The sequence below is a fragment of the Prunus dulcis genome, chromosome 1 (assembly GCF_902201215.1).
Source record: "Prunus dulcis chromosome 1, ALMONDv2, whole genome shotgun sequence".
Classification (NCBI taxonomy): domain Eukaryota; kingdom Viridiplantae; phylum Streptophyta; class Magnoliopsida; order Rosales; family Rosaceae; genus Prunus; species Prunus dulcis.
This window is the reverse complement of record NC_047650.1, coordinates 24632325-24647168: the sequence shown is the minus strand read 5'-3', so window position 1 is coordinate 24647168 and position 14844 is coordinate 24632325. Positions and strand designations below refer to the sequence as shown.

General features: G+C 37.5%; 2 protein-coding genes across 2 annotated transcripts; one reads left to right on the top strand and one right to left on the bottom strand.

The window, feature by feature from the left end:
- The first annotated feature begins 6154 nt into the window (after nucleotides 1-6154).
- On the top strand, nucleotides 6155-7765 carry LOC117614903 (zinc-finger homeodomain protein 11-like). Its single transcript, XM_034343832.1, has one exon. It carries the CDS (start codon nucleotides 6416-6418, stop codon nucleotides 7463-7465), a length of 1050 nt encoding a protein of 349 aa, XP_034199723.1. The 5' UTR covers nucleotides 6155-6415; the 3' UTR covers nucleotides 7466-7765.
- A 1956-nt stretch (nucleotides 7766-9721) lies between these two features.
- LOC117614902 lies at nucleotides 9722-13798 on the bottom strand. The gene is made up of 5 exons (XM_034343831.1): nucleotides 13284-13798; nucleotides 11808-13195; nucleotides 10597-11016; nucleotides 10203-10420; nucleotides 9722-10113 (listed from the first exon to the last, which is right to left on the bottom strand). The coding sequence occupies exons 1-5, from the start codon at nucleotides 13454-13456 to the stop codon at nucleotides 9862-9864; spliced, it is 2451 nt and encodes an 816-aa protein (XP_034199722.1). The 5' UTR covers nucleotides 13457-13798; the 3' UTR covers nucleotides 9722-9861.
- Between the last annotated feature and the right edge of the window lie 1046 nt (nucleotides 13799-14844).

Sequence of the window (14844 nt, the reverse complement as noted above, 5' to 3'; positions counted from 1 at the left end):
GTTTTTGCTTTATCTTCTTTAACTTGCTTTGGCACTCGTTGCTTTGGTGGCTTGTTCTTCAGTTTTAAACATGTTCAGAAGAAAGCCACAACTTTAAGACCAACCTCGAGAATCTATAAAACGCTTGCATGAAATAAATATTAACTCTTTAGTTTTTTTAATATTTTTTTTACTTTCAATTATTATTACCCTTGAACTGCTGTAGGATGGGATCCACCAGATTAGCAAGAAGAATTATGGGTTTGCAAACTTTAGCGGATTTGCCTTAGCAATGTGGTACGTACCCGTACCACAATCCAAATAAGCAAAAGGCCCCACTTCCACCATTTATCTGTTTCCTAATTTGGCAAAAGGGTTTGAACCAGCAATTGAATTGAAGCCACTCTTCGGATTTTGGATTCAAGATGTTATATACACGCGTGACGGAATGTGATTAATTAAGTATAGTAAAACATGTAACCAAGAAGAGGAAGATACCATGTTTCTGTTTCTTGGGGCCAAGAATATTACAGGTTGATGTGCAATGTGCATCAAGTAGACAAGAAATAATTCTCATGTACCTTCTGAAACCTCCTCCCAAAGGAAGTTTTAAACCTTGTGGAGAGGAAAAATCGACCAGAAAGCTACAACTCAGTTAGCTCTTTTTACTTTAATTGGTGGATAAAAAGCAGAGAATCAGAACATGATTAACAAACATTCAAGCTGAAATTTTATTGACTAGTCGCCATTCATCTTAAGGCAACATGTCACCCACATTTCATAAAGCACAGGAATTTATGCTTTAGAATGTTCCAAGTTGCATGTGATACATACATTTACATGGATATATATTACTGTCATAAAATCACTCATTAAATAATACTTATAAAAGAAAAAGGGGTCTCTACGTCCATTAATAAACGAAAAAGTGTTATAAAGAAAACACATTTAGCACAAGAAACCAAGTAGAGCACTGTTGTTTTTGGTTGCATTGAGAGCTTGGAAGTCTAAAGTGGGGAAGAGGAGATCTTAGAATGGGCATAAAGCAAGTGTTTGTTTCTTTTGGAGGGCTGCTTGCTGCTCTATTCCCCATTAATCTTCTCCTATCTATTCTTTATATGCATGGCTTGCTTGACACTGCCACTGTAGCATCTGCTACTTCTTGGTGGCCCAGCAGCACTTGTGTCTGCCCAGTCATATATTCGTATCAGAAAAACAAAAACCTCCTTTTCTTAGCAGGAAAGGAAATGCATTTTACTTAAAAACCCCCATACAAATCTCAGATTAAGACCTTAATCTAACTGTTTTATCCCAATACTTAAAAACTCTTTAACCTGATATTCCATGAAAACCCATCATCTGTCTGCCCCAAAAGTTACAACTTGATGTCATCTATTCTACTTCAGCTGAGAGCAGTGACACAATCTGACCAGGAATTCTGGATCTTTTGAAAACTTGAATAAATAAAGTATATTTTGCATTTTACACATCAGCACTGTATAGTGACGTGGCTTGTGGCTAAGAGACCAGGAGAGACTGGACTGGCCTTTTTTTCTTAGTCGACAAAAGCAGGGCAAATGATAAGAGATACTTGGCTTCTCAAGGGTATTGTTCAAATACCCTTTATTCATCCATGTCAGATTCTTCCATATAACAGCCTTAATTTGCTTAGGTTGCAGACTTATGGTTTGGGTGAATCTAAAATTCCTCTTGGTATTTTGGGTCCCTCCATGCTTTACACTTTAAAGCCCCTCCCAAAACCAACACACATAAATACCCTTGTTATATCTACAGGAATGGATCATAAGAACACAAGGTTCACAAACTGGTTTTAACACTCAAACAAAAACAAGATATCTAGTTTTCTACTACTTTCCTCTTCTTCTTGTTTGTTTCTATATAAGTTTTTAAACCATACCATGGTTTTCAGTTCTCATGGTGTGTTTGTTCTTCTTTTCTGTATTGGGTTGTTCTTAGTAGTTCAACCAGATGAAGTCTCTGCCCTCACAAGTATAGGCCTAGCCCTCAGAGAGAACCAAAATCAATATCATGGAATTTTTCCGCGGCATCAACGTACTCTCAAGGCTGCCACCATGGAGGAAATGAGCACAGAGAAGAAGAATTCAACAAACACAAACAGCAACTTTGATCCAAATCAATCGAGCAAAAGAAGAGTGCGAAGAGGATCGGATCCTATCCACAATAGGTCTTAAAGGATGAAGCTGGCATTTTAAACACAAAGTTGATTCAAGCAATGCAGAACAACCACGAGGCGGTGAATTACTTCATTTGGTTGGTTGGTCTTTTTTCCTATCTTGCAGTAGAGTTTTTATATAATAGAGAGACATGTGTATAGCCAAGTAACAGAGCAAGTCATTGAAGGCTTTCAGTGACAGTGGAGCCAACCTCGTCTCTGTCTTTGGAGCCAAGATCATAAACCAATGAGAGAACAGTACAGACGACGGTGGTTCCTCCGAAATGAAAGAAACAAATATAGTTGTTTTTTAATTTTTTTGTCTTTTGAAGAGCAGTGTTCTGTTTCTGTTTGCATCATCAGTGTTAAAGAGTTTTGTTGCAGATGATAGTGAAATTCTTTTGTAACCCTGCAGCTCTTACAATGTCTTTCAAATGTAATGAGCTTTTATTTTATACCTTGATTAGTATTTTCACTTTTTTCTTGGCTGGTGGTGGTCTTCTCTTCTTTTGGTGTTGATAGGGACGGGAAGCTTAAATCCCAATCAGAAAAAAAGAACAGAGCCATTTCTTTTTTTTATGTCTGTTTTACAAAGAGAGCTTGAGGTTTAGACTGTAATGGCTTTGTCATTCAATTGGGAATTTGCCAAGGATATTTCTAAGCAAGCAACCATGTGCGAATCAAGCAGAGAAATATAAAAATGTAGCAATATGAAAACCTCCCTGTCCTACAAATTACAATTTTCTTCACCAGAAATATTTGTCAAGGTTGTCAAGAAATTTCAAAGGATATGGAACCACCCACCCAACGCCTAAAGCCGATCGCCATTCATCTCTTGCCGGACAAAATGGAAGAGACTCTATGTGGCTGAGTTGGATGATTTTTGTAGAGTGGCTATATCAATAGGGAAGAAAGGGGCAAACCCTTCAATTTCAAGTCTCTTTGCACTCTGAACAAGCAAGAAACCTATGTGCTGCATTTTACCTACCAAGCAAGAAATACATACATCCTTCACTCACAACACCCCGATGCAACCCAATGGGCCGGCCAAATCGGGCCCACCAAATTGCCCTTCAATCTCTCCTTGCTTGAAAAAGGCAGCCCACGGCCCCTATATCCAACATGGGTTTCTGAAAATGTCACTGCACTGGATACTACCCTTGCACTTGCTGCTCTAATTATATATAAATTATAGGAAGATTAACTTAAAAGCTAACAGTGTTGCACTGGTTTCATTGAATTTTCTCTACTAATAAGATGATGAGAGCAAGCAACATCAACAGGTTAATTAGGTGCTACGCCACTAACGCCGCAATCCACACACAACATGCTGCAACTTTTGTTCTGATTAATAAAACATCCATTTTCAAGCTTTTTAAAACCTCTTCTGCTTTTACCACAATCATTTAGAATCAGAACAATGTTTGCTTCAAGCATTCCGAGCTAGTAAGATTATCCTTAACTCATTTTAATTTAGAGATAATTAATTTATGGTCATGGCTGGTTTAGCATCAAGATAATCAACTACCCTACGGTTGCTTTAAATGGATGAATTAGACTTCAACTTTGGACACAACCTCTACTCAGAAATGAATCTTCGTTCCCTTCCTTTCCTTCCCATGATGTTTTGGAAGCAAGAACTGAATTATTTTCTGTTTCATGATTTGGGGTCAAGAACAAATTAATAATTAGAGGAAGCTTGAATATAAAAAGGGGATTTAGTGATTGGTTAACCACATGCAAATATTCCATTATCTCTGATTATACAGGATAATGCTTATCCATATTACCCAGTTGGGGCTTTGGGGCTATGTATGTGGAAGATATTTTTTGGTCTTTATCTTCTCTCATGTAATATTTTTGCATGAAAGAACATAAATGCTTTTAGGTGGGTGCTGATCCACCCATAAATATAATTTCCAGTAAACCCTTGTGTGATAATATCTCCTCTGCTCCTCAGCGAGGATAAAAATTCCATGGTCCATTTTATGTCTGGCCCACACATGCCCGTAATGGCGGTGGACCCTTCTGGAATCTGGTTCTGTTCATTAATTACTCCCCTCTGTGAAGCTCCTATCCCATCAAATAAAAATTATAAAACAATACTGGAATACGGACACGTGATATAGCTTGTATACGGTCCTGTGTTTAGGACTTGTATATTTTGGTTTACTGCATTTCCTTACTTATCCACATAATGAAGCTTTGTTGATGTTAAGTTGTTTCACTGCATAACTTACGCTAGTCACCGAAGCACTCGAAACCAATTCTGTACCATAGAGACCCAATTGGGTGATAAGTGGGCTGTGATTATCCTACTGTGCAGCCTAGCCTGTTAAAATATTGTGTCATTTTGTGTCAATTTGTTCATTGCGCGTGCTGTTGAAAAATGACATATTTGTCAGAACATTGTTTCAACCATTAAGAGGTTTTTGACTCCCACAATTCCTACTGGCTATGGCCTAGCTTTGCTTAGCTAGGTTTCTTTTTCTAGTAGTGCGAATCAAATCAATAATCACCAAAATTCCAGGTCTTGCTATTTATTATTTCATAGTCGCAGCTTAAAGATAAAGTAATATAACAACTGCCCTTATGAAAGCTGGGACGAATTTTGAAATCCATATATGCTGTGTGCCGAGAAAAACTTCCATATTCCCATTTTATTGTTATATCGCTTTATATTTGTTCTCCTCTTCTCGTAATGCGACTCTAATTTTATGTTTTCTTGGATTCTAACAGAAGCATAATTGAGGATTATAAACATAAAAGACAAAAACCATCCCATCAGAAACCAATTTGAGATTACTCCGATCCGACGGTGTGATGTTTTTGTACTTATTTATTCATTTATTTTGTTTAAAGATATGACTAACATCTAATCTAAATTCTGAAAGCATGATTAAGATGAAAAATAAGACTGTACAAAATAGTGAGTAATCGATTGATTCAAACATGGCGTGTGGCCGCATTACATGCTCGACGTACAGTGTGCTTTATTGCAACACGTGGATGCTTAAGAAAGATAATCAAAGATGGGCCAGAAAAACCGACATGCATTTGCACCCTTTAATCAAACTTTTCTGGTCAATCAACCCAATAATCCAATCTTTTTTAATTTATGTGGTAATTAAAGACATGTTTTACTTGGTAATTAAGCAGAGGAGGGATTGGTTTCTGCAAGATTAAGTTAACCAAAGCATGTGGTGCCAATTTACCATCATCATAATCACCATCACAATTGTTTTTGATTGATGGATGGATGGATGGAGTAATAAGTTAAGTTGACAAATTGGCCATCCCTCTGCTTTCAAACTTAATTAATTCAAGGCCTCCTTCTTCTTCTTCATCTTCTTCTTCTTCTTCTGCTGTTGTTTCTAAAATCTTCATAATGCTTAATTAATCATTCAAATTTGATTTAGACCCAAAAGAAAAGAAGAAAAAAAAGATTCAAAATTTGGTTTGGGAAAATGGCAAGGCAAAGCAGAGGGCAGAGCTGCTGCTGCTGCTGCTGCTCTGCTGAAAATATATGTACTCTTGTACTACGAATCCTATGCGCAAAAACAGATACAAAAGACACGTATACGTTTCGGATTGGGTTGGATTGGGTTGCAGGTGTCCAAATTTTTAAAAACTTAAATCGCTGACTTCAACGAATATCATTTATTTATTTTCAGACCAAATTCATAAATAAAAAAAGAGAAGAAAAGTATGTCAAGCCTAATTTATTGCACTCAACAAACACATGAAGCCACAGACTGACATACGTAACCTCAGATTAAACTCCTTCCTCCCTAAAGAAATGACACAGAATTTTCCACGATTTCACACCAAGTTTTTTTCTTTTTTTCGATTATTTTTGAGTTTTGTGTGAGCTCAGAGACTCAGAGGCTCAGAGGGTGCTTAATTATATTGGTCTTTGTTTTGACGGGGCTAAAAGAGGTTTTGGAAGCTATTAGGTATAGTAGTAATAGTTTGTATTGAATCCATATCTCTCTGTCCCCACAAAACCCCATCTATATATTTGTCATCACTTCTCATTACGACCTTCATCACCCCAATCAGCTTCATCGCCCATCTCCCCTTAACCCCCATTCCCTTAAAAACCTTTCACCTTTGAGCCTTCTTCCATTCTTTTACACAGAAAAACCAAAAGGGTTTTCTTTTCTTCTTCATCTAAACAAAACCCTAATTTAATACCAAATACCCCCTTCTTTCATTTTCATATTCATATGCCTAAAAGTCATGGACTTTACCAGCGCTAATCACCTCACACCCACAGCCACCACCATCAAAACCCCAGACACGGACACTGAGCCCCCATCACCATCAGAACCCAAATCCATTTCAAACAGGTCCTTATCTTTCCCCAACGGCTCTCTCAAGCCTCACCATCCCACAATCCCGCCGCCGCAACCGCAACCGCCACCAACAATGGCGGTGGCCTACAAAGAGTGCCTCAAGAACCATGCAGCTAGCTTGGGTGGCCATGCTCTAGATGGGTGTGGTGAGTTCATGCCCAGCCCCTCTTCCAACCCCATGGACCCCACCTCGCTAAAATGCGCCGCTTGTGGCTGCCACCGGAACTTCCACCGCCGTGACCAGCACCGACCCAAAAATGTTCTCAGCCACCACCGCCTCTTGCTGCCAGCGCCACCAACTCATCACCACCACCACAGCTCCAGCCCAAGCCCAACCCAAAGCCCCGTTTCGAGCCAAGGCCCAACTTTGAGCCCACAGTCTCCGCCTCCCGTCTCACACTTGCCACCCTCCTATTTTGCTTCCCCACCCCAAATGTTGCTGGCTCTCAGCAACGGCGTTTCTGGGCCTTCCGATGGGCACCACCACGGTCTCCACCCAACGACTATGAAAGCTGAAAAGTACCCTAATGAGAAAAAGAGATCCAGGACCAAGTTCAGCCAGGAACAGAAGGAAAAGATGAATTTGTTTGCTGAGAAAGTGGGTTGGAGAATGCAAAGGAGTGATGAGAGGTTGGTGGAGGACTTCTGCAATGAGGTTGGGGTCCGTAGAGGGGTGTTCAAGGTTTGGATGCACAATAACAAGCACGGCCTGAAGAAGAGATCAGAGAGATCAGGTGATGGCGGTGAGCGGATGATTATTAGCAATGTCAAATACGAGACCAGTAATGGAGATGATGAGGGTTGTGTCAGAGTTGGCTTCGACTCCATTGTTAATGCTCAAACCACCAGCTACAATGTCAATGCCACACCCCAAAATGGAGGTACCAGAGCAAGTTTTCATCTTTCCAATAATGGGTCGTCTTCTTCATCGTGAACAACTCAGAAAGATCTAGAGAGAGAGAGATACAAGCTTAGTGATTTTAATGTTTTTACCATTTCTCGTTAGGTTAGCTATAGCTTGTTCATTAATTAATGGCTACTGACTACCGTTTTGGTGAGGAAGAGAAGTGTGGAACAGATGATAGTGATTAGGGAGAAAGTTCTTAATATATTTTCTGAATTCTTAATGCAAAATGAAGTTGCTTTCTTTTGCAGACATGTTTATTATTAGTGGTGCCTCATTTTCTCCTGGTTTAACAAATAATCTTTGGGAATGAAGGGGAAATTTCTATTTTTGGGTGGCATGGGGCCATCGTTTGGAAAATTCTTGTGGGGGTTTTTTTTTTATAATTATTATTAATTTTATTCATTAACTTAAAGTTAAAGCCTTCCCATACTTTATTTATTTGTCCAAAATGGGTTAGCTTTTTCAAATTTGGGATTGAATTGGTTAAATATAAGTCGTCTGCTATCTTGTCCTTATTCATTTAAAGGTTACTTCTACTTGTGCTGAAGTATTATTCAATTCTTTTTACCCAAGAAATAGTCTTTGTGAGCTTTCGTCTTTGGTGGAGAGATAATGGCAGAGACAGAGAGCAGTGATGGGTTTTGGTACCACCTTGACTAGGGCAAACCTCTACTTAATTAACCCAAATACAAATTTAACTAGTTTCATTACTGCATTAGATAAACTTTTTAGTGGTAATTAAGCCAAAGAAAGTCACAACCAGATCTAGAACTGAGTCACCCCCCCTATTAAAGTGAGAGTGATATCATCCCGTGACTGATCTTTAAAATCAAGATAGAATCGGGACCAGCAATTGTAATATTTCCTTTGGCATCACTTAAATCCTAATCCAAACAGAATTTATATTGTCCATCAAACTTTTCTTTTGGCCTCTTTAATATCAATGCTTCCGAGTCCTGACATCACCAATACCTTCTTTTCTTTTTTTCCTTTTCTTTTTTTTTTTTAATCAGCACTCAAGTGTGTGAAAGCTGTGCTTAAATGGTGTCATGCAGAGGAGAGCAAAATTAATACAAGTTCATCTTCTCAGTATTTCAGTCAATTGAGTTTACATCCGTCGTTCTCGAGTCCTAAAGAACGAGTTTATAATTTTAACTGGCTAACTTACCTAACTCACGTCCACAAATTCGATCTTTAAGCGAGCAGAATGATTAATCATAGATTTTGAGTTAGAACCCAGAAGTGACACGCATGAAAGATGTGTTGTCATGTTGTTTGTGCATGCAATTGTCTAATTAAGAATGCTATTTTTGATTGCCGGGGCTTTTAAGGCAAGAGCGGGTTGGCTTATACCAAAATAATAATTAAAAAAAGAAACGGTTTTTTATTTTTGGGTGATGGAAGGCAGTGCCCAGAAGCCTGAAGGAGGGCCAGGTTTCCTTATTTGGTTGGTTGATTTGAGCGGCAAGCATTCGTCTGTCTCTTTTTTCTTTGCTTTGGTTTGCTGCTGCTGAAATATAAATGGGGATGATGATGACGATGATCAACAACACACACCTCTGATTCTGAAAAGATAATTGGGAACAACACTAAACCAATCTTTACTTTAATCAATTGGTTTGTGTTCAATTTGATCCACCGCCCTTGTACTGCACAAGCGTCAAGATCAACTTGTTCTTTATTCTTCTTTTTTTTTTTTGTCATTACTTTATTACAACTTAGATTTCTTAGATTTTTTTGAACGAATTTGTTACAGCATGAATTATTGTTAGGCAACATGGCCAAGTGCCTTGGCATCTCTCTTATCTTATGTAAACTATGTCATCAAACAGCAATACATGTCCAATAATTTCTTTTTCATTTTTATATGTGAAGAAAATATTCGGGCTTAAAATATCTTTAAACGAACCAAAGTTGTGACAGGTTTTGATTTCCTGTCGAGGTTATGCGTGATGGGTTTTTTAAGCCACATCTTTGGGTTGGCTGTTTGGGCTTCTTCAGGACAATGCAACCAGTTCATTTTTCTGGGCCCAAATCAACATTGCATTTGGAGGAAAACCCACCACTAGAAGGGTGGGGTGCCATAAGTAGCAACAAAATTTATCTATTTTAAGTATAACATGTTAATACTAGTGTAGTGATTTGGAATAATTGTTCTTTCAAGTACAGTCCTGAATTCAAGTCTTAGCATTCGTGTTGTGTGTGTGAATTTAGTATATTATCAGCCATGTTAATAAGAAAAGTCCTACAAATAACATAAAAAAAAGTTTTATTGCTCCCTTATAATAATTTTTTATTGAGTAATTGTTTGACCGTGCGATAACTATACAATCTTTCCACCAAGCCTAACCCATTAATGCTATTTTGTCTATTTTGTTGTTACAATTATGTCAAAAACATGTTAACATGGTACAAGAGTCAAGTCAACATGGAAAAAGCAAAAATGAGGGTTCCATGTGAACCTTCCTATGAACAAAAGTGATCTTGTCTAGCTTTTCGTGGCACCATACCAACTGTTCTGTTTTTAATTTTGACATGTTTAGCACTCTTGAAATCAACCTCAATTCAACTTGAGCAATCAACAAAGTTTGCTCAAGCCGCTCTTCTTGCTGCTTTTGAAACTTCTTTACCACGCAATGCCCACTTCTCAGTATGTCCTTGAGCTTTTTCTCCTTCTGCAAATATGACACAAAAACGGTAAGTTGGTTATCAAATTATATCCACACAAAAAATCATACTCAATCATGATTTGTACTAAACTAACCTTTTGAAGATCTTTCCGAATTTCCATGAGAAGCTCTAGATCCTTGTGGTCAATCTGAGTTTCTTGAAGACCCTTTAGAATCGCATTCCTTTCATCCTTACGAAGAAATTTCCAAAATATACGCATTGATTCTTCAATGATGTTCACCAGCATTCCACTGAAAATTATCGAATCGTCCTCCCCTCTTACCCCATGCTTCTTATCATGCATTCTATCATCTGCAATACAATTAACATATCAAAATGTTAGATCATCTAAAACGCTATTAACATACAAAGATGTCTACAATCTGACATGTCCGGTTTAGTTTAAAAGTTTGATAACATAACATATCAAATGCTCGGATTTATAAAAAATGAATATTGCCCTAATGATGTAACACCCTAGGTTTTACCTCTTATGGATGGAACTTGAAGAAGGCTGCGAAGAACGCATCGGTTCTTGACATAATGCTGGACCCTAGGGCCTTGAAATGGATCATCCTCTATGAATCTTTGCAGGAGCACTTGAAACAGCTGAAACTCAGTGGCAACTAGATTGTACTGGTGATTATATCTTTGAGCATGCAATTCTTGGGCTTTTCCGTACTGCCAATGAAGGATTTCCCAAGACAGGCAAACCTGCCCAACATACACCAATTCCAAGTCCTTATGCAAGTCCCCAACAAATTTTGGAATTCGGTCATGAGCTGTGGGTTGTCTTTGTGTTTTGCATCTCCACATGTTCTGTGACAGAAGAGACTTAACAATTGGCATTGATGAAGATTTTTGGATCGTTATTGACTTAGAAACTTTGTCTTTCAGTTGGAGAAAACCTGCATATACAAAGCAAATGATTGGAGATTATAAACACAAATACCAAAAATTAATTCATTATAAATAAGGGTACATCAGTCTATATTTTAAGTTCTTTGTATCATCTTTGTTAGGAGAAAAACTTACTTATATTGGAAATACCACTGTGGCGTTATCTCAAGCCAATCACTCATTGTTATATGTTTTAACTTTCCAATATAACAATACATGATAGACTTGAGATACTGTCATAGTCACATCCTCGTTAAATGAGGATAGACGGTGACCATTGGGGTCAAAGCTATGCCCAACATTTGGGTGAAGCTTTAATTGTGTTGGTGATATTGAAAATGAATATCATAAATTTATTATACTTGGCCGTTTGTTGTGTTATATTCCCATTATTAGTGGAAAAGGATGGGAACAAAAAAAAGGAAATAATATTAGGTGGAGGCCCAGCATATTCTAAAGTCTTGAAACGAATCTTTTCATGGAAAAAAATCTTAAAGAGATGGGACAAGAAAATAATATCCAGCCATTGATAATGCTTTTTATACAAATGAGAAAAAGAGAAAAGCTGCTTCACAGCATTAACTTTGGAAGCTTTTAAAGAAAAATTAAATACAGAAATTGTTACCCTACCTAATGCCCTAAGCAGATGAAGAAACTCATTAATCTTTTGGACAGAAGACCAACTTTTGGTCAAAATATACTATCCAGCATGAAAATTGATATTTGATATGTGCCATATGCAGTTTCAATATGCAGAACGACAAAACTAAAACAGAGGGAGGTTTTATGTTGAACTTACCGATTGCATGCATGGTCTGGTTGTTCAAGATGTCCAGCTTTCGCATTCTCTCTGCGTAGCTCTTGTAAACCTTCTGAAGCTCTGCCATTTGATCTTTGTATTCAAGCTTTTCATCAATCTTCAGCGGCTTTAACTTTAGATTCTCCACCATCTCTGTGCACTCAGTTTCTTCTTCTAAAATTGTGGGAAGCCCCCTGTTTCTCACATTTCTCATTTCCATTTTCAGCTGTTCAATTATATCCTCATGCTCCCATGGCAACTCATCCTCATTTTCTTCATTCGAATTCGATCCGGATTTTCCCTCCTGCGAGCCAATTTCTTCTGCAGATTGTTCTGTACAATTTCTGGGCTTTGTCTCCTCAACTTCCTCTTCCAAGACACTAGAACTTTGGATTTGGGGTTCTGATAATTCAATAAATTCATCATCAGAAGATTCAGAACTATCCTGTTGTTGATCTGAAAAAACAACTCTTTTCCCATATGGGATACTGAAATCATGCAATTGGAAATCTTCCATATTCATTTTTACCTTCTGATTATCTTCCTTAATGACAACAAGGCTTTGAGGTTGCAATCCCTCACTCATATTTCTGCCCACCAGAAACTCATAGGTAATTGAACCCACATCATCTGATGGCTCATGCTTCCCGAAACTTGTATTTTCTGGATACTCAACCGTCCTGGAAAGCTCACTCTCAGCAACGAAAAGCTTCCCAAAACTAAAACTATCAAAAGTGTGCTCTACTGTCTCAGAAGAATTATGACCAGTGACGGTTTTCTCTAAAACCTCTCCGACGCAAACAGAACTAGCAGAGTCCTCTGTTTTTTCCATATTAGCAATAGTCTCTGTTGTTTCCTCTGTTTTTTCTTGATCATGAACATCCTCTGTTTCTTCTTGATCATCAACAGCCTCTGTTTCTTCTTGATCATCAACATCCTCTGTTTCTTCTCGAACATCAACAGGTTTTGTTGTTATTTGATCATCAAAATTCTCTGTTTTTGCCTCTGCTTTTTCTTCATCAGCAGCCTCTGCTCCTTTATCAAGAATTTGAGTATCATATACATTTGAATTGCTCCATCCCACATAAAATTCTTGGACAACAAAGCTCGTCGATTTTGGTTCTTCCATGTAGTAATTGATATCTTTGCCGGACCTGAACTCGTAAAGATCGGTGCTTGCAGCCGAAACTGTCTCCACAAAACCAATATTCTCCGTTTCTTCTTCTTCTCTGTTTTTATCTTCACTTCTGCTATCAGAATACAGAAAGCACTTCTCTTCTTCTCCAAATACATCAATGTCTGAAATCGAGGACCCCTTTGAACCCACTTGATCATCCCGTTGCAAACAAGGAACACGGTTTTCATTTCTCTGTTCATCTGCCTGAAATCTGCAAAAGAAAGAAACCAACCATTATCTACCTCAAAAGAAAGAAAAAACTTGAGATTCCATCGGAGAAATCACAGATTTGAACATACCTGAGTATATATCTGCTTATGAACCCAAATAGAAAGAACAAGTAGCTGCAACACAAGACCCACATAGAACCAACGACCCCAACCATGTTTCCGTACAAGGACTTGCTTAGGAGACGTTGTGCAATAAAGTCGAATTGGGTTTTGAGCACGAGGAATTTGTTGGTAAACATCATTTCAATCAACCTCGGGGGTTTTTTTCTTAATTTTTGGCAGTTGTAAGCAAAGTCAGGGGAGAAGAAGGAGGACGCTTGGAATTTTTCTCCATGGATCGGAATTCATTCGGGGATAGTGGAGTCTCCACTTGCAGACAGCGAAACTTGAGGAGGGAGTGAACACTCGAAAGACAACATTTTTTGAGGGAGACAAATATATGCGAGATTGTTGGAGGAGATTGAGCTCAATTCTATTGTTTGTCAATTGTGCAGTGAAAGAGAGAAAGATACGTGGAATAATTATGATAGGTACTAATAAATACTAATAATAAATTCAGATGGAATGGAAGTTATTTTGCTGGGTCGGTTTGATTTCTGAAAGCAGCAGCAGCAACAGTTAAAGGAGTTTCCATTTGAGTGTTTTGTAAAGGTTGGACTGGGAAGACCGACACGTTTCCCCAGTGAAGAGGGGAGGAGAGTCTAAGTAAGACTTGAGGTCTACTAAACGGTCCACCTTTGGGTTTGGGTGAAGGAAAATGCTATAGCCTACTAGCTTTATAGGGGGTGTAAAGCAAATCAAATTTACGGATGGGTTATGCCGGTTGATCAAGACAATGTATATGCTATTGTTAACTAATTGCGGTTTGATAGGTTGAATTTTTGAGATTCTTATAGCATATAGATTAAATGACACACATTCAGTGTTTATAAGTGTGATGATGAGCAAAAATATTCTCTTTATATATGATTCATTTCTCTTTACGTTAAAAAAGTTAAAATATTGTTTTGTCAAAAAAATAAATAAATTACATGTGTAATCATTATTAAAAATTTCCAAATATATGTGATTAAGAAATATATATATGTTTTAGAACGATTAAGAAAAAAATACTATAAACCTACGAATGTAACTGATGTCCATGAAATTATATTTTTGACAACTAAATTGTAAAGTCATTAATCACCTTCATATTATTTGTATATATAATGACTCCGGTCTAGGTTTTAATTTCAAATTGAATCAATTTCAGTTTATACCTAGATTTTTAATTCATAATTAAATTAGTTTCAGTTTTTTTTTGTGTGCCAAACGATAAGAAAAAATTAGTTTCAGTTTAAGGCAATGCAAATTTAGAAAGGTTTTATTTGGGTGTCTACGTTTTAGAAGCGTAACAACCAAAGAGAAATTGTTCCACTTTTTATATATTTTACAAACAAAAAAAAAATGTTGAAATAAAAATGGGAGACAAATATAAACAATTGATTTGACAGTTCAATTGTAAGTAGTGCATTATGAAGCCATGCTTACTTAAAAAACTCATTCTCTCTTTGCCAAAACTCACCATCCCATTTTATCAGAAAAATGTAATTGCAAAATGCTAGATTACAATTTTGTTGGGAATTTATGT